Genomic DNA, 22,413 nt, shown 5'->3' with positions numbered 1-22,413 from the left:
CAAATATATTATACTAGAACTGACATGTGATTACATTTTCACGCAATTTGGGTGCACAGATCCTGAGAAATCAGTACCCAGAACAGCAAACTCTGGCCGTAATAACGGCCTTGATTCGCCTGGGTATTGAATCAAACAGAGCTTGGAACGTGTATAGGTCCAGCTTCAACACGATACCACAGTTCATCAAGAGTGATGACTGGCGAATTGTGACGAGCCAGTTGCTCGGCCACCATTGACCAGACGTTTTCAATTTGTAAGAGATCTTGAGAATGTGCTGGCCAGGGCAGCAGTCGAACATTTTTTGTATCCAGAAAGGCCCGTACAGGACATGCAACATGCGGTCATGCATTATCCTGCTGAAACACAGTGTTTTGCAGGGATTGAATGAAGGGTAGAGCCACGGGTCGTAACACATCTGAAATGTAACGTCCACTGTCCAAAGTGCCGTCAATGCGAACAAGAGGTAACCGAGACGTGTAACCAATGGCACCCGATACCATCACGCCGGGTGATACACCAGTATGGCGATGACGAATACACGCTTCCAATGTGCGTTCACCGCGATGTCACCAAACACGGATGCGACCATCATGATGCTGTAAACAGAACCTGAATTCATTCAAAGAAATGACATTTTGCCATTCGTGCACCCAGGTTGGTCGTTGAGCACACCATAGCAGGCGCTCCTGTCTGTGATGCAGCGCCATGGGTAACCGCAGCCATGGTCTCCGAGCTGATAGTCCATGCTGCTGCAAACACCGTCGAACTGTTCGTGCAGATGGTTGTTATCTTGAAAACGTTCCCACCTGTTGACTCAGGGATCGAGACGTGGCTGCATGATCCGTTACAGCTATGCGGATAAGATGCCTGTCATCTCGACTGCTAGTGATACGAGGCCGTTGGGATCCAGCACGGCGTTCCGTTTTTCCCTCCTGAACCCACCTATTCCATATTCTGCTAACAGTCATTGGATCTCGACCAACGCGAGCAGTAATGTCGCGATACGATAAACCGCAATCGCGATAGGCTACAATACGACCTTTATCAAAGTCGGAAACGTGATGGTACGCATTTCTCCTCCTCACACGAGGCATCACAAAGACGTTTCACCGGGCAACGGCGGTCAACTGCTGTTTGTGTATGAGAAATCGGTTGGGAACTTTCCTCATGTCAGCACGTTGTAGGTATCGCCACCGGCGCGAACCTTGTGTGAATGCTCTTAGTGAGTTTGAGATAATTCGGAAGAATAGTTTTTCACTTAGAAGAATTTTTACTTTTTGATTTTCGTTTGTAGGTATGGGTTTACCTATTCCCATGGATATTGAAGACTTAAAGCAGGCTTTGGGCGTAGACATGATGGCAACCATTCGATTTTTGCTAATGTGTGGTGTTCTTGCTGATTACGTTCGGCCGACCGCGGTGGTCTCGCGGTTAAGGCGCTCAGTCCGGAACCGCGTGACTGCTACGGTCGCAGGTTCGAAACCTGCCTCGGGCATGGATGTGTGTGATGTCCTTAGGTTAGTTAGGTTTAAGTAGTTCTAAGTTCTAGGGGACTGATGACCACAGATGTTAAATCCCATAGTGCTCAGAGCCATTTGAACCATTTGATTACGTTCGATGTCGTGAGTGCGGCGAACATACGCGTCTGATAAATGTCTGGATATACTCATATGGAGGTGTAGCAAAGATCGACTAAGGCTCTCAATTAAACGAGGAGCATCGTTTGAGAATTCGAAGCTGATCTTGAGGGGTATAGTAAAAATTACATAATTGTTTTTGTTTGAGGTATCGTTTGGTTGTGTGCGCATGAATGTTGTGTGAGTGAACGTGCCGTTTTAGACTGGTATTCGTTTTGTAGGGAAGCTTTTGGGAATATATAGTACAGGGGGCATTTGTGGGGGGAGGCGGGGAGTTTATAGTCGAAATCGATGAGTCTGTTTGGCAAAACCAAGTACAACAAGGGGAACCTGCGGTGGGATTGTGGATTTTGGAGGGCTGTAATTTCAGGTCCAGAATGTGATGTAGTTTTTAAAGTAGTTCCTAATCGAACGAAGAAAGTATTGGTGAAATTACTTGAAGATCATATGCCAAAGGGTTCTGTAGTTATTTCCGATGGTTTTTCTTCATATAGGAATTTGGGGAATAGGGGTTTTCAGCATCTTGTCAATCTTAATACTGAATTCAGATCATGAACTGGGGCATGTACCAATAGCGTAGAATCTGTTGTAGGAAGGGGAAAACGATGCATTCCGACACTACAGAGCCATTTAGGTGAATATTCACGGAGGCGTAGTGTACCGGATACATATTGTCCGTTTGAGTTTTTCCACAAACGTGTTGGGCAAATGTATCCTCCAAAATTTGTTAGTTAATTTCAGGTTGGGCTGGGGGAGGGCGGGGGTAAATGACAATTAAGGAAAAGGGTGGGATTGGTCGGGATGTTTAAAATACTGATCTGGATTTTTTGTGGTGGATCAAGCATTCATTTTCTTATGTTAGATAATTTTCTTCTGTGGCTATTTTATTATTATTTTAATTCATTCCGTTGGTGTGAACTTCTGGGTTCATATATTTTTATGTATGTGTGTTTTTTGTGGTGTTTTTGTGTGTGTGTGTGTGTGTGTGTGTGTGTGTGTGTGTGTTTTCTTGACGTCTTTCAAGGTGAGCTTTGGTTTTTTTGCGGAGGAGTTTGCATGTGGTAAGTTTAGTTTTTTTTTATGTTGTACTGAATTTGTTTATGTTGATGTATTTCTTTGTCTTATTGTTCTGCGTTAAGTGTGGATTCGTCAGCTGCAGTACGGAACAAAAAATTTTACAGTTATTGTTATGTTTCCCTGTCCTAGTACTAGTATCGCTACGATTTTTTCGAGTCTATGCTAGCACCAATGAAGGCGAAAAGACCGGCATATTTAAAATTTGTACCCCGTACTTCAGTTGACGTATGTACGTTAACTAAAGTGCGAGATACTGGTGATACCTAGACGAAAAAAGCGACATACGTAACATTGGTATCATTTACCTGTATAGGTCAACTGAAGAACAGGATACAAATGTTATGTATGTCGCTATTTTTCGCCTTTGCTAGCACTAGTATCCTATTCTTCAGTTTACCTATATAGGTTAACTGAAGTATGGGATACAAATTTTATGCATATCGCTTTTTCTTTAGCCTTCACATAGTTCAGCTGAGGTACAGGGTGCCGATGTTGCGTACGTTAATTTCTGCGTTTTTGTTAGCACTAGTGTTCCATTCTTCAGTTGACCTATATACTTTGGGATACAACTCATATACAGGGTGAGTTAGGAAGAAAGGTACATGCATTGATGGATAATAGCATTAGTGATTCTGAATAAAAAAAACTCAATATGGGCAAATGCAATGTTCCAAATGGTTTCCGAGATAGATCGCATGTAATATCACTTTTGTCATTTCTTGAATCACTTGAAACCCGCACCCTCCAGCGAAAACATTTCGCAGTACAAAATTACGTTCAGTTTCCTGCAAAAACAGGACCAATCCCCGTTTCTCTAGGACTTACAGTTTGTCCAAAAACAGCGTGAGGATACTAAAAACCTAGTTTGTCCAAAAACAGCGTGAGGATACTAAAAACCTGGCGTGATGTGCATGCACTGTAGCTTAGGTACTCCTTGTAGCCCAATTTGTAGTAGTTTCCCGACCTGATGGAACACAAGTGTCCTGTATCAAACTGTTCGTCTCAGCTTCCTCTAAACTAACATCTTACGTTGTGGACAATAATGATGTTTGAATAACACGGAAAATAAATAACAAAGTATTATTACATACGTTCTATCTCGGAAACCATTCGCAATAGGGCATATGTCCATATGAAGTTTTTTGTTCAGAATCACGTACACTATCACTCCTCAAACCCTGTAACTTTCCTTATGACTCATCCTGTATATGTCAACTGAGGTATTCCATGCTAACGTTACGTCTATCACTTTTCCGTTTTTCATTTTTTACCGAAGTACTAGGACTCAAGCAAGCGATGTACTTAACATTATGTTCGAAATATAAATGGACGTGATGTGTGTCTACCATCTGTTTTCTCCATATACGTACATAACATAGACTGCAGATGATTTCATTTTACTGAAACAGACATCTAAGTCACGTGACGCGGGGCGCGAAGCTGAGTATGCCATTATGAACGTAGTGTACATTTTATGATGTTTTTGGTACGAATCAAATGTTGTATTTTGACTAAAAGCAGAAAATGATCTTTACACATACTCCGATAAGTCTTACGTTGTATCCCGCAGATTAGGTAAATTGACGAGTATCTCAGATGTGAAACTGAACTACTTCAAAATATTTGCAGAGATATTTCCATTAGCTGAAAGTTAGAATGTATGTTTGTTGGTCCTTAGATATAAAATTCAGTGAAAAGCTCAAGTTTTAAAATGGCAGAACATTAATATTCAACTCACTACAGGAATTCTCTACAATATTTTCTAATATATTACGTCTATTGTTTTTCTACCCGTGCTGGGTTAAGCAAGTCATAAAATATAAACCATTATTGACCGGCCGCTGTAGTGAAGCGGTTCTAGGCGCTTCAGTCGGGAACCGCGCCGCTGCTACGGTCGCAGGTTCGAATCCTGCCTCGGGCATGGATGTGTGTGATGTCCTTAGGTTAGTTAGGTTTAAGTAGTTCTAAGTTTAGGGGACTGATGACCTCAGATGTCAATTCGCATAATGCTTAGAGCCATTTGCACCCTTAGACCATTATTATGGGGAAAATGGAGATTATTGCTATAAACTGATTTAGTTTTTTATAAAAGCATAATAAAACAGTTTACACATACTGTTGAGGAAACGTCAGAAAACGAATATTACCTGCCAAACCGATAGTTCGTTTTCTGCTCCTGTGGAAATGGTGAATTAAGGCTGGCAGTGCAACAAAAACAGGCATTCACTAAATAACTGTAATTTTATCGTTTATTATGAAAAGAACTGTCAATAATTTTCAAATGGCCACCTGAAATAACGATAACGATCGCATTAATATTAGGCATTTCGAAAAAATTTGTTTAATTGTACTGGTACATAACGTTTAGTAGCCATACGTCAAGCCATTTTATTGTTGATATCTGTGCCTGATATCAGATACAAATGAGAAAAGTTGTCACGACACTTCGCATAGCGCCTAGTGACAGATTCGGCTTCCTACGAGTTAGCTTGCTGCCCCGAGTCATGGCAGAGATCGTTGCGCGCGCGGTCTGTATTATGTATGGTCCTGCATTGCTTTGTTTATGGGCATCTACATCTACATCTACATGACTACTCTGCAATTCATATTTAAGTGCTTGGCAGAGGGTTCATCGAACCACAATCATACTATCTCTCTACTATTCCACTCCCGAACAGCGAGCGGGAAAAACGAACACCTAAACCTTTCTGTTCGAGCTCTGATTTCTCTTATTTTATTTTGATGATCATTCCTACCTATGTAGGTTGGGCTCAACAAAATATTTTCGCATTCGGAAGAGAAAGTTGGTGACTGAAATTTCGTAAAAAGGTCTCGCCGCGACGAAAAACGTCTATGCTGTAATGACTTCCATCCCAACTCGTGTATCATATCTGCCACACTCTCTCCCCTTTGCTGTTAAATGTGTATAATAAATCAACTCCGACAAATTCTGATGTCATTGGTCAAAGACGACGGGTTGTTCCGTTCTTCTGTAATTTACAAGAATGATTGCCTATCAAAGGTGCGGTGTCTAAACGATACATATCGAACGCGATCGTAAATCTATCATGCGACTCTGGTGGCGGGCGTTGTGATCAATTATTTGTGATCTTAATTTTTCTCTGTTTTCCGTCGTTCCCTTAGTTGCTCTAAATTACATACCTCAGCGAATTATTTGTGAGTTGCTAGGGAATCCCAGAAGATTTATGTCGTTAGTGAGTGGGATGTCTGGTGTTCTTGATGTTTCTTCGGCGGATACTGGAAAAATCTAATTCCATGTTTATCCAGCGTAGAAAATTGTTAGAGGTTTTTGTCGCAAATAAGGAGTACCAGCGGATGAGGAATGAAGGGACTATGTAGACTGTGGTGGAGCGAAGTGTCTAAAACTTCGTAAGATCAGTTTCGATGCTGAAATACCGTTTACAATTTCATTGCGGACAGTGCGGAAAACGAACGAGTATCATGAAGAATACATGGTTCGACTTTTCCAAATTATCCATCCAGACCACTGTAAATGGACTTTCAGATGATGCGAACACCGACGAAGAGTAAGGTAAGTCGTCTCCTTTGCGATTACAAGTACTTTTGTAACACTCTTCTTTTGCCGTTGCTGTAGCGACAACCGCAAACATACTCATAACGCCCGCCACCAGAGTCGCATGATCGATTTACGATCACACATTCGATATGTATCGTTTGGACCCAGCGACTTCCATAGGTAATCATTATTGGAAATTACCCGTTCCTTAGTAGTCCCGAAACCCAGATATAATGATTTTCCACAATAACTTGAGATATTTTTAATAACCTATGCATACTGATTTCGCTAATAGCGTTGATAACTCGCTGTCAAAGATACTAAGGTGAAAATTTGACAAACGTGACTGAAATCAACATCGCCGTACTAAGCTGGGACATATATATGTCTGCCCACATAAATCTGCAAAAAAGTGAATCTAATTTAGATAAAAAAAATTCGGAGATAGTGTGTAGCGGCCCTCTGTAGGAGTTCAGTGTTATCGAAAGACGGCTGTGATACGGCGCACGTAGCTGCTGCTCGGCTTATAGAGCACATATCACTACAGATGATGATGTACCACTACACGTTGGAGGTTTTTTTTTTTCTTTACTAATTTTTCTCTTTATGCTTCTGAAGCTAGGAAAGAGACTAATGCGTGTGTTGAGGACGAAGCAGTTATAAGGTAAACTCATTAAACGTGGTCTCAGTGGTCAGACGAGCCGCTTTGCTTTTTCCATTACTCCCTCCAGGTTCACTTCTTCCTTTTAGAGTTTTTATTCTTTTCACAAATAAAATGAAAGTAATACTGGAACTAAAGTGACGTAACAGTAGTCGACAGTAAGATCAGATTGGTGTGACCAAATCGCGTAACAGTAGGTGCTGTTCACACTGAGGCAATACTGTTTCGAGATTCGTGCGTGTTTTACTCCACGCAGTCTCTCTCATTCAATTTTGAGGAAACTATTCGTTAACAAAGAAAAAAAAATTTGGTTTTTCCGCAGCTTGCACTTACCATTATTGCACATCGTCATTGTGATACTTCGCAAGTAAGGAAACCATTGTGCATATTTTGAAAAGCTTGCAGTAGACAGTGTAGTCACTGGTTAGTTTACTTTTGGTGGGTTTTAGGTCTTATATTGGTTTGCACAAAATATCGAAATTGTGGAAGGAGACAAATACCTCTTTCCGTTCTCGAGAAAATGCTTGAGATATGTTGGACCTTTTCTGTGCCGAGGTTGACAGCTATGTGCTGCGCGTGATCCTATTGACGCATGCTATGCAGATTGTGAAACTTGACTCTTGTTTCTATTTTTCTTATATTGCCGACACATACCGAAGCTAGAAACGAAAAAAAAACTTACTGAAAAGAAAAACACACTGGGAGCCATCAGCTGATAATGCTCACTGGATGCTTTCTGGTCTACGCTCCCTAATATCAAGAAAGTTTATAGGCATAAAGTCATGTTACTTCTTAATTAGCAGCTGGACGGAGACTAGGAGGAGACATTGGATTTTTCTTCTCATGGGCTTCTTAGACTTTTTTTAGAGTACACCACCCATGCTACACCATTCTTGGTGACGGATCTCACTTCATATCCAGCAAAGTTTCTTCTGAATACTTCTCAAGCTGAATCATGGACTGAACAGTTATTTGTATAAGTACTATCCGAGGTTTATTAATTTATAAGCATTATTTAAATATGCATCACTTTGAGTAAAATACCGAAATAGGTGGCCTTCTAAAAAAATAAACTTTTCGTGGTGGCATTTTTTTACACCATTCACATACTTTTACCAGCTTCGTTTTTTGTAATGAGTAGCTCCACAGCAGGAGAAATGACGAGACAAATATTTATACCCAGATTTATCAGAGTAGCTGATACTGGTCGCTCCAAAATGTGGAAACTGTCTGGAATCCTTCTGTAGAATTCGTGAAATTTTTCATGGTGAGATGCCTGACGAGAAACAGCCGAACAAGTTTGATATTTTTATAGCATTGTATGGGTGCACTCGGTACTTCATTTTCTTTTTAGTTTTTTGAGCTTTTAAATAATAAGCCACAATAACGTACTCTTCAGAACTGATCGTTATTCTAATTGAGAAAAACGAGAACGTAGTTTTCGCTGTCTTGTTGCTTGTCGTGCGGCGAGTCATATCGCATATCGTATCATCTAAATGTGAACCGCCACATAGAGTACTTTTTTCGTCGACGTAATTTACAGTACCCTTTCGTGGTTCATGGTTTGTCCGCTGTCCTTCAGACATTATGCCTCCTTACAAACTCTGTCAACAACGTTCCTATTGCACCGCATGCAAAGTGCAGCATCCCATTCATGGCCGTTACCTGCATACCAAGAGTCGCCTAGGTACTACAGTAATCTTCGGCCTCCCTCGTCGCCTTAATGAGCCACATGCTTACTTGTTGTGAAGCGTGTCGAGAATTCTCCCCAGAACAGCCGTCAGCTTGGCCTCCAGTTGCGGCTCTTCCAACTGCAGCCTGTGGCAGCTCTCAAGGAACAAGTTCTGCGCCAGCATCAGCATCTGGAAGCTCGAGTCGAGCTTGCGGCCGAGTTCAGACATCCGCCGATGCACGATGCCAGCCAGCACGTCCATAGACTCCTGCAGCGAACCTGTAGGACATACCGATGAGTTGTACATTGGTTACCTGACTCATCATTTGAGATAACATCGTTTTCATGTATTCCTTAGTCTACATATGCAACGTCTCAATTCCCCAATTAGTTCACGATTTGGCATCACAGAAAAAAATGAGTTATAGGTGGCAGTTGTATTTTGTATTTCGTCTTCGTTTACAAACTTGTGTTATCTCCTTGTTCTGTGTGTCGTAATGGCTGCACAAAGGACAAGGGCTCGATCCTTAGTAGCACAAACGTGTTCACATTAATGGAATCATTTCAAGGCAAAATACAAATTATAGACTGAGATTCACTGAAAATTGACACAAGAGGAAAAGGAAGAAGCAGAATATTTTTCGGAGGTCAATATTCTATATTATGATAGCGACACGCCGTTTAGCATAGTAGAAAAGAGAATGATGATTATATTTGGGGCATGAATTTTTCTGTAGCGCTGTTCGTGGCATTGATACTTGGCGGTAGGCACAATTTTCTAGTCATCTTCACGCGCTCACTGTCCGTTGAGAACTGAGAAGAGCTACGTGAAGCTCTCTGGGCGTAAAGGAGACAATCCCAACACATCTGTGCAAAGCTACATGGGATTTTCTGTTCTGGCTAACTACAAGCGCCGGAACGAAGAGGAAGAAGGCAGTACCAGAGTAGGAGGTGAGGAAACGTTAGCCAGTAGCCCGCTGACAAGGACCGCACCGCGCCAGGAGCGACCTCTGCAGGAAGTGAATGTAAGCGCTTCTCCTGACATCCTCCCTCGGCCGGACACGAGTGGACAGCATTAGAGCGTTCTAGCAGTGTGTGCTACAAATTCTGTTATTAGTGATCGACAAACATGCTTGAACCCTGACTTGGTTGCGTGTTGCCCATCGCTTGCGACACCTTTGTAAATACAAGTATTGTCAACCTGGTTTATTGAAATAAAACTACTAATGTTATTTGCTTGAATTGTTGTATAGCATTCCGAGAACGCAGCATCTCTTAGGCACCCTATACGAGACGAGTTGGCAAGTCCCAACATTTTCATTGTGGTTTAAATTTCGCGAACGATGGTTCCTTACTTTCCGAATAGCCCTAATAATTGGAAACTTCACAATTCGTATGTTAGTTTGAACACGTCTCTTACTTGTGTGTGTTGTAAGCCGCCTCTCTACGCCCTCCCCGACACACGCAAGCGCGGACGCGCACTTATTTTCTAATAGTAAACTAACTATTACTTGGCAAAAGTCTAAGGTTAATCACGACTGCCTCCTAGGAAATGAAAGCTGAAGCCTATGCCATAGGATAGGGAATTTAAACTATCAGGCTGATTTTTCCAGTTTAGCAGGATATGGCAGCACAGCGGAGACATTGTTGGCGTCAAGTGACCATAATGGCCCTGCATTTTACAACCCACTTTTCTTGAGGTGTATACGCGACATTGTATACTAATTAAAGTTTGACTGTGGAGTATTTAGTATCATGGTATTCTGTTCTGTTTAGGTCAGGTCTGTCGCAAGAAAAGTTCCCTGCTCATTTTATTTTACATTTGCGTCTCATTTTTTTTCGTTCGTAGGGCGCTGTTTTCACAGTGCTAACGTGTGTGTTTGGCAGTCGTCTCTCGAGGAAATTGAAGGAAGTTTTCGTAGTTGCAAAGCAAGCCGGTCGTCAAACGCATAAACCTGTGGTGAAGGAGATCGCAGACATCGGGTGGCTTGAGCTGTGCCTGCTTTTATCTCTCAGAAGTATCTGGAGAAACGTTGGAAAGAGGCATAACCTGGTAGCCTCTGTGCTGAACACGAGACAGTAATTTCTCGTTGGTGTGATGAACACTGCGTTATGGACAGGCAATATCTATTCTCTCATATCTGGAAATTGAGTGCTGTTGTATTTATCAGGTACCAAAATACTCATAACTTTTTTTAAATTGCATACTAATTTCGTACGTAAAGTTGAATTATTTCAACGATTGAAGCCGTTGTTATTTAGGACCTTCCAGGTGGCACCAACAAACTCGCATTACAGAAATTGGTGACCAGGCTGCCTCGACAGTAAATATTTGCGCTGATGTTAGCAACTGTTTTTTTCTGTACACAATCCTCCAGTATATGTCGCCACGAAGTTATTCTCTTTCTGTTAAGAGATTGAATGAAGCTACTTGCGCCCTATCTAACTTAAAAAACTTTGGAAGCCATTTCCCGTAACTCTAAAATTTTCATCTTTGAGGAACATTTTCTCAAAACCTGCTAACAGTATATCAATGAAATTTATACACAGTATTGTTTACTACTTTTCCTTCATTTTGATAACAAATTGTAAAAAAAATGGATAATTCAAGAGTTATAGAAGAAAAAGTGCAAAATTCTATAGAAAAAATAAGCATCTGTTTAAAAAAATTGTAAAACAAATATTCCTTAACATGGCATTATAACTTCGTAGAGAAATATTCACTGAACATGTAGTCCAAATTTCAGAGCAATATGTTTAATGGTTTTAGAAAAAATGTTCCTTCTATGTGCTAAAATTAACATGGAGGACATGGATCGTTCCGGCTCCCCTTAAAGAGATGATTTTTATCACGTGCATGTAGAAGGGGACGAATCTGAACTCCAACGATTATTTCTATGATCATCAGGATTCTTTGCTGAGCGCCCAAAAATTTGGAATTCTTGCCTCCAGTGGCCCATTAACATTCTCACTGTAAACCACTTAAAATGTTTGTCATATGAGGTACACGTCGTGTTTATAAAGAAAACGTTTTCATTAATTCACAGTATGGATGACACGGCGGGTGGTCAGTACTGTCGGGCCTTCATGGGCTGTTCGGGCGGAGTTTATACGATTAAATACTCTTTCGTCTCTTCAGCCTTTGTTAACAGTGTACAGTGTTAGTTGTATGTAAGTAGGATATGGTGGTAAAGGATTATGCATGCATGCATGCATGCATGTTTGTATGTATGTAGAGTTGGACGAATAGCACTTCATGTGCGATATACTATGGGATGATGGGGTAGAGCGACAGAACCCGTTGTGACCGAGCGGTTCTAGGCGCTTCAGTCTGGAACCGCTCCTGCTTCGGGCATGGATGTTTCTGATGTCCTTAGGTTAGGTTCAAGTAGTTCTAAGTTATAGGGGACTGATGACTGCAGCTGTTAAGTCCCATAGTGCTCAGAGCCATTTGAACCATTTGAAAGAAATTACATAGTTATATTTACACCAGCGACGAACAATAATGAAATATAATTCAGAACAATACGTAGGTTAATTGAAGAGTTTCAGAAAAATAAATAGAATCTTCTTAGTGTTAAGTTCGATAAAACATAGAGCGTATATTGCAGTGCATTGGCGGAGCTGTTGTATACGCGATTTGCAAGAAACTGCTCCTAAAATAGAGATAAAACTATCTGATTTATTTTATGACCATTACATGCAGTCATAGGAGCAAGGACGTACATGGCATAATACACTGGTAAAGAATCATCCATCGAGTAAGTTACAATGTGCCTAGTCTGCCTACAGATATAATTTGTTCCTATGTCAGCATCACAAGTGTCACCAATGTATCCAGTATAATGCTTTCGTTTTAGATAGTTCAGAATGGTCGAAGGCCGAAATTGTACAACCGTACGTGAAATAAAGAGAATGACCGCTGAAAGCATCACGAAATCATTCAAAAAAGTTTCGGAAGTTGTGAGGGATATTTAAGTATTTGGATGTGAGACACCCGTGGGCCCTGGTGGTTCGTTAAGGAGTACTTTCATTTCGATAAATTTCTTGCCGCCATTTAACTTTGTATCTGTATTGCACCGAACATATCTACACAACAGTAGAAATATCGACAGGATGTATTCTGTGTATTGTTTGAGAACTCAGACTTCGCCCTCAAGCTTGCATTCAGTACTGCTCGTATTGGATTTTTTCCCCGTAGTGTTAGTTACACACTGAGGTGACAGAAGTCATGGGATAGCGATATACACAAATACAGATGGCCTTAGTGTCGCTTAAACAAGGTATAAAACGCAGTGCATTGGCGGAGCTGTCATTTCTACTCACACGATTAATGTAAAAAAGGTTTCCGACGCTATTATGACAGCACAGACTTTGAACGCGGAATAGCAGCTGGGGCTAGAAGCGTGGGACAGTCCATTTCGGAAATGTTACGGAATTCAGTATTTCGAGCTCCACATACTCGAAAGTGTACCGAGAATAACAAATTTCAGGCATTACCTATCACCATGGACAACGCAGTGGGCGGCGGCTTTCACATAACGACCGAGAGCAGCTTCGTTTGCGTAGAATTGTCAGGGCTAAGAAAGCAGCACTGCCTGAAGTAACCACAGAAATCAATGTGGGACGTACGACGAACGTATCCGTTACGGCAGTGCTGCGGAACGTGGCGTTAATGGGCAATGGCAGCAGACTACCGATTCGAGTGCCTTTGCTAACAGCACGACAACGCTTGCTGCGCCTGTCCTGTGATTGTGACCATATCGGTTGGACTTTAGACGACTGGAAAACTGTGGCGTGGGTGGATAACACCCTATTGCATTTGGTAAGAGTTGACGGTAAGGTTAGTGTGTGGCGTACACGCAACGAAGCCTTGGACCCAAGCTATCACCTAAACAGTTTGGAAGTTGTTGGTCAGTCCATAATCGTATGGGCGGTGTTTACATGGAATGGGCTGTGTCCTCTGGTCCAACTGAACCGATCTTTGACTGTAAATGGTAATGTTCGGCTACTTGGAGGACATTTGCAGCCATTCGTGGACTTCATGTTCCCAAACAACAATGGAGTTTTATGGACTGGGCCACAGTTGTTCGTGTTTGGTTTGCAGAACATTCTGGACAATTCGAGCGAATGATTTGGCAACCCAGATCACAGCACTTGGGACGTAATCGAGATGTCAGTTCGTACCCATAATCCTGCAACGGCAACACTTTCGCTAATATTAAAGGCTATAGAAGCAGTATGACCCAGTATTTCTGCAAGAGGCTTCCAAAGACTTCATCAGTCCATATCATGTCAAGCTGCTTCACTACGGCGGACAAGAGGAGGACCGACACGATATTAGGGAGGTATCCCATGACTGTTGTCACTTCAGTATGTTACTCTGTGACGAGCCATTGGAGACGACGGGTCCCTGATACTAAAATACTCTGAATATATCCCTGAACACCGTCCAAATAATGTCTGTATTCGGGTGTACGCAGTATGTCGTCGTTCAAGAAACTATACCCCGTAACTGGCTATTCTGATTTTAGAGGTATCAGTAAATTACCATAACGGAATTAGCGCATACGCTGTTTCCGCGGGAACGGTTAAATTTCAGTTATTGCCATGAAAATGAAGCTGAAATAATACTGCGTAACAAAGTAAAAAAAAGTTTAAATTTCATGTAACTGCAAAAGAATGAAACAATGCGCAATTGGAGCTTGGTTGCTCCATGAGGCTGTGCGTTGGCTATACTGTTGGCTACAGCGAAGTTGCAACTCCAGAAGGATACACGAAAGGCAGAAGAGGAACGGCGATTCGTGCTGTGGCTGGCAGCTGTCACTCACTTTCAGAAACAAATCTCCACGTTGATGCGCTACTTTCAAGTAAGCAAGGATTTTCTTTCTGAGCGAAAAAAACGTCTTCCATCAACTGCAGCTTCGACTCGAGATACTTTACAACCAATGACAATGTGCTATGGCTGTCCGCGGTATTGGTTCTTCAACCACAATATACACTCCTGGAAATTGAAATAAGAACACCGTGAATTCATTGTCCCACGAAGGGGAAACTTTATTGACACATTCCTGGGGGTCAGATACATCACATGATCACACTGACAGAACCACAGGCACATAGACACAGGCAACAGAGCATGCACAATGTCGGCACTACTACAGTGTATATCCTTTCGCAGCAATGCAGGCTGCTATTCTCCCATGGAGACGATCGTAGAGATGCTGGATGTAGTCCTGTGGAACGGCTTGCCATGCCATTTCCACCTGGCGCCTCAGTTGGACCAGCGTTCGTGCTGGACGTGCAGACCGCGTGAGACGACGCTTCATCCAGTCCCAAACATGCTCAATGGGGGACAGATCCGGAGATCTTGCTGGCCAGGGTAGTCGACTTACACCTTCTAGAGAACGTTGGGTAGCACGGGATACATGCGGACGTGCATTGTCCTGTTGGAACAGCAAGTTCCCTTGCCGGTCTAGGAATGGTAGAACGATGGGTTCGATGACGGTTTGGATGTACCCTGCACTATTCAGTGTCCCCTCGACGATCACCAGAGGTGTACGGCCAGTGTAGGAGATCGCTCCCCACACCATAATGCCGGGTGTTGGCCCTGTGTGCCTCGGTCGTATGCAGTCCTGATTGTGGCGCTCACCTGCACGGCGCCGAACACGCATACGACCATCATTGGCACCAAGGCAGAAGCGACTCTCATCGCTGAAGACGACACGTCTCCATTCGTCCCTCCATTCACGCCTGTCGCGACACCACTGGAGGCGGGCTGCACGATGTTGGGGCGTGAGCGGAAGACGGCCTAACGGTGTGCGGGACCGTAGCCCAGCTTCATGGAGACGGTTGCGAATGGTCCTCGCCGATACCCCAGGAGCAACAGTGTCCCTAATTTGCTGGGAAGTGGCGGTGCGGTCCCCTACGGCACTGCGTAGGATCCTCCGGTCTTGGCGTGCATCCGTGCGTCACTGCGGTCCGGTCCCAGGTCGACGGGCACGTGCACCTTCCGCCGACCCCTGGCGACAACATCGATGTACTGTGGAGACCTCACGCCCCACGTGTTGAGCAATTCGGCGGTACGTCCACCCGGCCTCCCGCATGCCCACTATACGCCCTCGCTCAAAGTCCGTCAACTGCACATACGGTCCACGTCCACGCTGTCGTGGCATGCTACCAGTGTTAAAGACTGCGATGGAGCTCCGTATGCCACGGCAAACTGGCTGACACTGACGGCGGCGGTGCACAAATGCTGCGCAGCTAGCGCCATTCGACGGCCAACACCGCGGTTCCTGGTGTGTGCGCTTTGCCGTGCGTGTGATCATTGCTTGTACAGCCCTCTCGCAGTGTCCGGAGCAAGTATGGTGGGTCTGACACACCGGTGTGAATGTGTTCTTTTTTCCATTTCCAGAAGTGTATAACGTTAACCTTGTTTAACACATAAGAATGACTCACCAGCCACTACTAATTAAGACACAAATGAATTACTTACTTTGACTGCTAGTGGGCATTGTTTTAAATCAATAGAGAAAGTTTAAAATTTGTGCAGGTCCGGGATTCGAACCCACAGGCCAGGAGACACGGGGTCGAATCCTGGTCCGGCACAAATTTTCGTCTTACCCTATTAATTTCCATCAATTCCCTCTCGCAGCCATTATCAGTAATTCATTTGTGTCTTGACACATCAGTCTTGCAAGTCAGCAGAGGCAGAGATAGCAAGTCAGCTGAGGCAGAGAGATACTCTGAACTGTACTGACATTTTCGAGACTCGTCAGGCTTCTTTGCTGGATTTGTGCAAATAAGAAAGACCTTGCCTCTAGTGGCACGTTACCTTGGCCACTATGCGCCTCAGCAGACATGTGTCGTATGGATTTTATGTCTTATCTGTAAGGAAAAAGTTTTCATTGACTAGTGATAGTTGCTGCACTTAGGTCGCTTACAGTGCAACGAAATGTGATGGAAGAAATGCACAACAAAATTTTGAATTTTCTCGCAGCAGAGGGAACCTCACGACCATAGACATCTCTGTAGGTACACACTTACGTGAATATAACCATTCCACGTGAGTTTTGGGATACTTACCACTGAGTGTATGTCAAAAGATCTGATACGAAAGAAACGTGAGAAAGAAATTTGTGGTCAAAGTATGTGATAAGTTGGTCACACGTGACAAGTTGAAACCGTGAGCTGGACCAGGACTCTAACGCGGAAGCCAACCTTTTCCATGTAGTGAGAAGTACCTCCTCCCCCTCCCCCCCCCCCCCCCCCCCTTGCTCTAACCACAACCACATCGACATGCTTATGCCTATGCTTACAACCTTTCACGTACAAAACTCCAAAGTTCCGCAGACTTCTGGGTAATATTATGCACACATCTGGGCTTAGACATCGCCGATCTGTTTCCAAAGCGACCGGCAACGAGTGCACTCACCTACGGTGTCCTGCTTCTCGCGGTCGGCGTGGAAGGCCCCCCGACGGCTGAGGGACCGCAGTCCATCCTGCAACTCGCGCCGCGTCGCGTTGGACAGCGACATGGAGTCTTTGGTCAGCGTCTCCAGCACCTGCGTGCGCCGCCACAGCTCGTTGTACATGTTGGTCACCTGCGGACACGCCCACACCTCACTCACTTCCAGTCATCTGAGCAACGAGGAAACACAACAAGAGATACTACAGCATTCTTCATGGGCAGCTGGAATTCGATCATTTAAAATAAATATCTGTTCACAACTGTCTGTTAAAACTTCAACAGAACGAGGGGAGTAGAAATCATTTATTTTTCGTCTCTGGGCGCGGAGATTAATATAAGCTGTTCACTCGATAGCGCACACTATAGAGATTCAGTAATTGAGGTCCGCAGCTCGTAGTTTAGGGGCCAGCATTGCTGCCTCTGGATCATGGGGTCCCGGGTTCGATTCCCGGCCGGGTTGAGGATTTTCTCTGCATGGGAACTGGTGTTTGTGTTGCCCTCATCATTTCATCGTCATTTGTGATTGTGGCTATATTAGCCTGCGTAATGAAATTGGACTGCGTATGGGCGATGATGACCGCGCAGTTGAGCGCCCCCACAAACCAATCATCATCTCGGTAATTGAGTCATTTTGCTGCTAGCACGGAAGAAGGGCGAAACTGCCTCTTCAGCGAATGTTATACTTCAATATGTCATTCTTTGTACTGGCTGTCGGCGCAACTGTCGAGAGCAGGCTGGGCAAGACTCAAGATTACCAGCGCATTTGGTCGCGACAACATCGTGAGTTCCAAACGCATGGGACCAAGGATGAGCTAAACTATTGACCATGGGGTCATTGCAAACGACTGTGGATAGCAACAGCAGATTGATAGACAACGCTGTTCCCAATCAGTGGCCAATTCCTTGTCAGACAGCATCAAACGATGAAGAATAATACTACCCAAAAGCACGCCCTTTGCTATAACGCACGAACGTTACCGCCGCACATACACATCTAATCAGAAGTATCCGTACACTTATTATGTCAACTCTTTGCCTTTATGACTGCTTGAACTCAACTGGAAACACTTTCGATGAAGTCTGTGGAGAAATGACAATCCATTCTTCCTCAAGAGCCGAAACCATAGAAGATATTGATGTTGGAAGCAAGGGTCTGAAGCGAAGCCCACGTTCTAACTCATAAGAAATGTTATATTCTGTTCAGGTTGGGACCCGTAGCAGGCCAGTCCATTTCCAGAATTTTATTGTCTACAAACCGCTGCCTCACAAATGGTGCTTTACGACAAGATGCGTTGTCATGATGATACAATCGTCGTCTTCTGACTATTCCCATATTTTATGCAGTACACAATGCTGCAAAACGTGTTCAGCCTTTTCATCACTTTCTTAAATGCGAAAAGGTGAGCAGAAACTAATTGCAAGAAAAACCTTAATACAGTTACACTACCTCCTCCACACTTCGCTGTTGGTGTTGCCCATAATGGCGGTGAGGTTCTCCATGCATTCGCCAAACCGAACCTTCTTTCGGATTGCGTGATTCATCACACCATATCCCTTGTTTACCGTCGACCACAGTCCAGTGACGTCGCCTTTTACACTCCGTCAAGCGTCGGTTAGCTTTGACGCTTTTCCATGAGCTGCCTACGGGCTATCAAGCGATGCTACTTTCGTCACCCTTTAGTCTCTGCTATCCATGACCTCCTCCCCGCCCTTGAGCGTGCCGCCTGTTCAGTCGTCTATCTCTGGGTCCCAAGTCATGCGGGCATCCCAGGGAATGAACTGGCTGATCGTTTGTTTAGAGAAGCAGATACTTACCCCTCCCTCCTCCCTCCCCATTTCCTTTCACGATTCCAGCTGCGGATATTCATATGTACGTCAAATCTCTCTCTGCCCGAAAGTGGAATTCCACCTGGAGCGCTACTGCTCATAGTAATAAACTCCGCACAATCAAGAAGTCTACTGCAGTTTGGCGCTCTTCTTTCCGCTCTTCTCGGAAGGAGGCCACTGTTTTATGCCGTTTGAGCATTAATCATACCCGGCTCACCCATTGTTTCCCCCCTACGTAACGACCCACTGTGGAGCCAGACTGACGATTTGTTACATATTGGCGGAATGTCCCCTTCTTTCGGCCCTTCGTGCTTCCCGATTTCTTAAATTTAATATTAGCAGACGATCCCCGGATGGTTGAACTGGTCCTCAGTTTCCTCCATGAAGGTGGTTTTTCTTTTCAAATACAAGGTTCTGCCTTAGTCTTGGAGCAGTGGAAGGTTGGGGGCGGTTGGGACTTCTTTTAGTCTTCTCAGTCTGTGACCCCATGACCGGCCCCTTTTTTCCAGTTTTTATATTTGGTCTCCCCATTTATGTCTTTACTGTGTGTGTTTAATGATCATTATCTTATTATTTGACTCTCCTGACTGGATGCGTCCACTTTTAGCAGACGCTCTTTCTTCTGTAATTCACTTTGGAATCGCGGGGCTGATGAACTCGCCATTTGGTCCCGTAATCCCTCTCAATTAATCAATCAGTCAATCTTTGACTACAGTAATGTGTGATATTTAAGGAGCTGCTTGTCGATTTTACCCCACTCTCTCTCTCTCTCTCTCTCTCTCTCTCTCTCTCTCTCTCTCTCTCTCTCTCTCTCTCTCTCTCTCTCTCTCTGTCTGTGTGTGTGTGTGTGTGTGTGTGTGTGTGTGTGTGTGTGTGTGTGTGTGTGCACAGTAACTGCTAGCTGACTGCTGCACACTTTGAAACTCAGGCGTGATTCCTTCCGCCGATTTTGTGCATTTTTTGCGGCATCGTCGGCAGTTCCAGACGTCCTCTGTTCGTCAGTACAAGAGATCTGTCTAGCCTTCGGGTTTCCACTTGACAATGACATCACCAACAATCGACTTGGGCGGAATTGTAAGAGTTGAAATGTCCCTGATGGATCTGTTACTAAGGTGACGTCCAACGACTAGCCCACGTTATAAGTCACGGAGTTTCCCTGATAGAACCATTCTGGTGCTACTGATTCTCCACTGACAGCAAAATACTCCGCACTTCCTTTTATACTGGGTGGTCCGCCTCTCGTGACAGCTAACGGTCGATTCCACTTTACATACGTTTTTCAGGATACTTTAGATCAGATAGTATTTTCCAGTCCAGTGGTATAATCTCGTATGAGTATTAGGGTAGCCACCGAGCTTTCAGCTATTGATAGATATTGGAGTAGTGGGAAATTTAACCATGCCTCACGGGTCAAAGCGAAGCTGGCGACCGTTATTTGAATTGACTTAGCAAGCTTAGCAGTGCAGATAATTAATCGGGTCTGCCAATAAACGTTTCGATTAATTTTGCGGCTCACTACGTCGCGTTATTTGCCTCGCGCTCCGCAAATCGCTATAAAGGCATCCTCTCACAGGACGTGGAATGCATTCATGGACGAGGAACTGCTAGTTTAATGACGTCTCAGCATCGGCGGATTGCAAGTTTCACAACAGTGCAAAGCTTGAAAGGAAGACTGTCAAGTCATATTTTTGCCTCGTGAAGAGGAATGTGACTAGTGAGATACAACATCGGTTTTACGTTGCAAGCAGAACATAGTAGACGCCATATTGGATTAAGCCATATAGTTGAACTCTGTATTTGGTGGCTTTGGTATTGAAAGTACGTGTTACGAGTAGAACCTGTTTCCAAGCATCGGCGCGTTGAGGATCTCGGAAACGCATCTTTTTGGAGCGATTTGTTTGGTATGAATACTGTAAACTACATAAGTGTAGTAAAGGTTTCTCTTAATTGGTGCTTTTTGTATTATAACTTGTGTTCTGTGAAACTATGCAGTTTCAATACTAGGACTCATTGATGATTTATCAAAAGGGCGTCGTTTTTGGTACGAAGCGTTACAATTAAATATTAAATAATGACGTCTATAGTTACAGCCTTCAGATATTCGTACAAATTATATAAACACAACTTAGACTACTACAGTGTTAAAACTGTAGCCTAGATTGGAGAATCGTGAATTGCAAAGGGAAAGGAACAGGTTCGCAGTTGGCTAATCTATATTTTTTTACACCTTGAGTTTTCTAAAAGATTCTGGGGCGTTCTTATGTATTTAATACTATAAATAAAAATGCTATTGGTTCACGGGAGAGTTTTTTCGTTTTTGTGAATGTGCCAGCGAACATGGGCCGATGAACTGCAATACTGCAGACTACATTACTGGCTGTTTAACTCGCCGTTCAGTAAAGTTCATGCTGTAAGAGGGCAACATAGCTAGCACGGGAACAAATGTATATCTTCATAGACTCAATCAAGGAGCAGCAGTATTTATTTAGCGCTAAAGGACGAATTACCACAACAGATATTCGCGATTTTCCGCTCTTCTTCGTCGATTCCGAACAGTGTTAAGGCACCTATTTTACACGCGTTCATTTTCGTAGACTGTGTGATTTGCTCTCCAGATGCAGATTTGCGATCGCAAATCGCGGTAAAGAACACGTTCTGTGGGATGTTACCAGGTCGTTTCGGAGCGTGCAGCAGCCACGACGCTTCGGGGTGATAGCGCGGCGCGTTTGGGGACGGGTTGGAGTGCATGCGTTGTGGCCGCGGACGCTTTTGCGATTTCGTGCCCCACTACAGAAACTCCGAGGATGGACGGAAGGGACTTTTTACGCTCTGTATGCAGGTTATTTCTCGGTTGCAACATTCAAAACGCAGTTGCTACAGCGACAGTAATACCCATCGTAAGCGTATTAACCCTCCTGAAGATTAGGTGAAAGATAGAAACACACTCTGCCGAAATAATGCAGGTAACTGGATAGTCTCCGTATTTCTTCACTAACTGAGCCGAAAAGCGTCGTCTATACTAATATATAAAAGCAAGACGTTGGTAACGAAACCCTCTAAAAGTTCTTGACCGATTTTCTTCAAATTTTTCTCTGTACGCTAATAAACATTCAGACGGGCATAGGCTATATATTTCTTTAAAGAACAGAGTGTTGGTTTTATTTAAAATCAACTGCGAGAAAGAAATGCTGTGCAGATAGTTTCAACTGCGACAGCAAAGCATCGAAACCATCCGACATGTCGTTTCTGCCATAATACACTGGGGTGACAAGTCAGGGGATCCTCCTGATATCGTGTCGCACCTCTTTTTGCCCCGCCTGGTGCAGCAACTGGACATGGCGTGGACTCAACAAGTCGTCGCAAGTCCCCTGCAGAAGTACTGAGTCATGCTGCCCGTACAGGCGTCCATAATTGCGAAAGTGTTGACGGAGCAGGATTTTGTCCACTGGCTGACCTCTTGATTATGTCCATTATATGTTCGTGGGATTCATGTCGGGCGACCTGGATGGCTAAATCATTCGCTCTAAT

General features: G+C 43.8%; 2 protein-coding genes across 2 annotated transcripts in view; one reads left to right on the top strand and one right to left on the bottom strand.

Annotated features, from left to right (window-relative positions):
* The window catches only part of LOC126284775 (uncharacterized), a 652,584-nt gene that overhangs the window by 51,384 nt on the left and 578,787 nt on the right, over positions 1–22,413 (top strand). The gene's annotated exons all lie outside the window — the stretch shown is intronic.
* The window catches only part of LOC126284774 (uncharacterized), a 227,625-nt gene that overhangs the window by 9,854 nt on the left and 195,358 nt on the right, over positions 1–22,413 (bottom strand). The window contains exons 6-7 of the mRNA XM_049983935.1: positions 17,023–17,191; positions 8,657–8,867 (exon numbers count right to left, since the gene is read on the bottom strand). Of these exons, the coding sequence (XP_049839892.1) occupies positions 8,657–8,867; positions 17,023–17,191 (380 nt within the window). The remainder of the gene's footprint in view (positions 1–8,656; positions 8,868–17,022; positions 17,192–22,413) is intronic.

This window comes from Schistocerca gregaria, chromosome 8, assembly GCF_023897955.1.
Source record: "Schistocerca gregaria isolate iqSchGreg1 chromosome 8, iqSchGreg1.2, whole genome shotgun sequence".
Taxonomy (NCBI): domain Eukaryota; kingdom Metazoa; phylum Arthropoda; class Insecta; order Orthoptera; family Acrididae; genus Schistocerca; species Schistocerca gregaria.
Note: the sequence above shows the minus strand (reverse complement) of the source record. Positions and strands in the feature narration are given on the sequence as shown.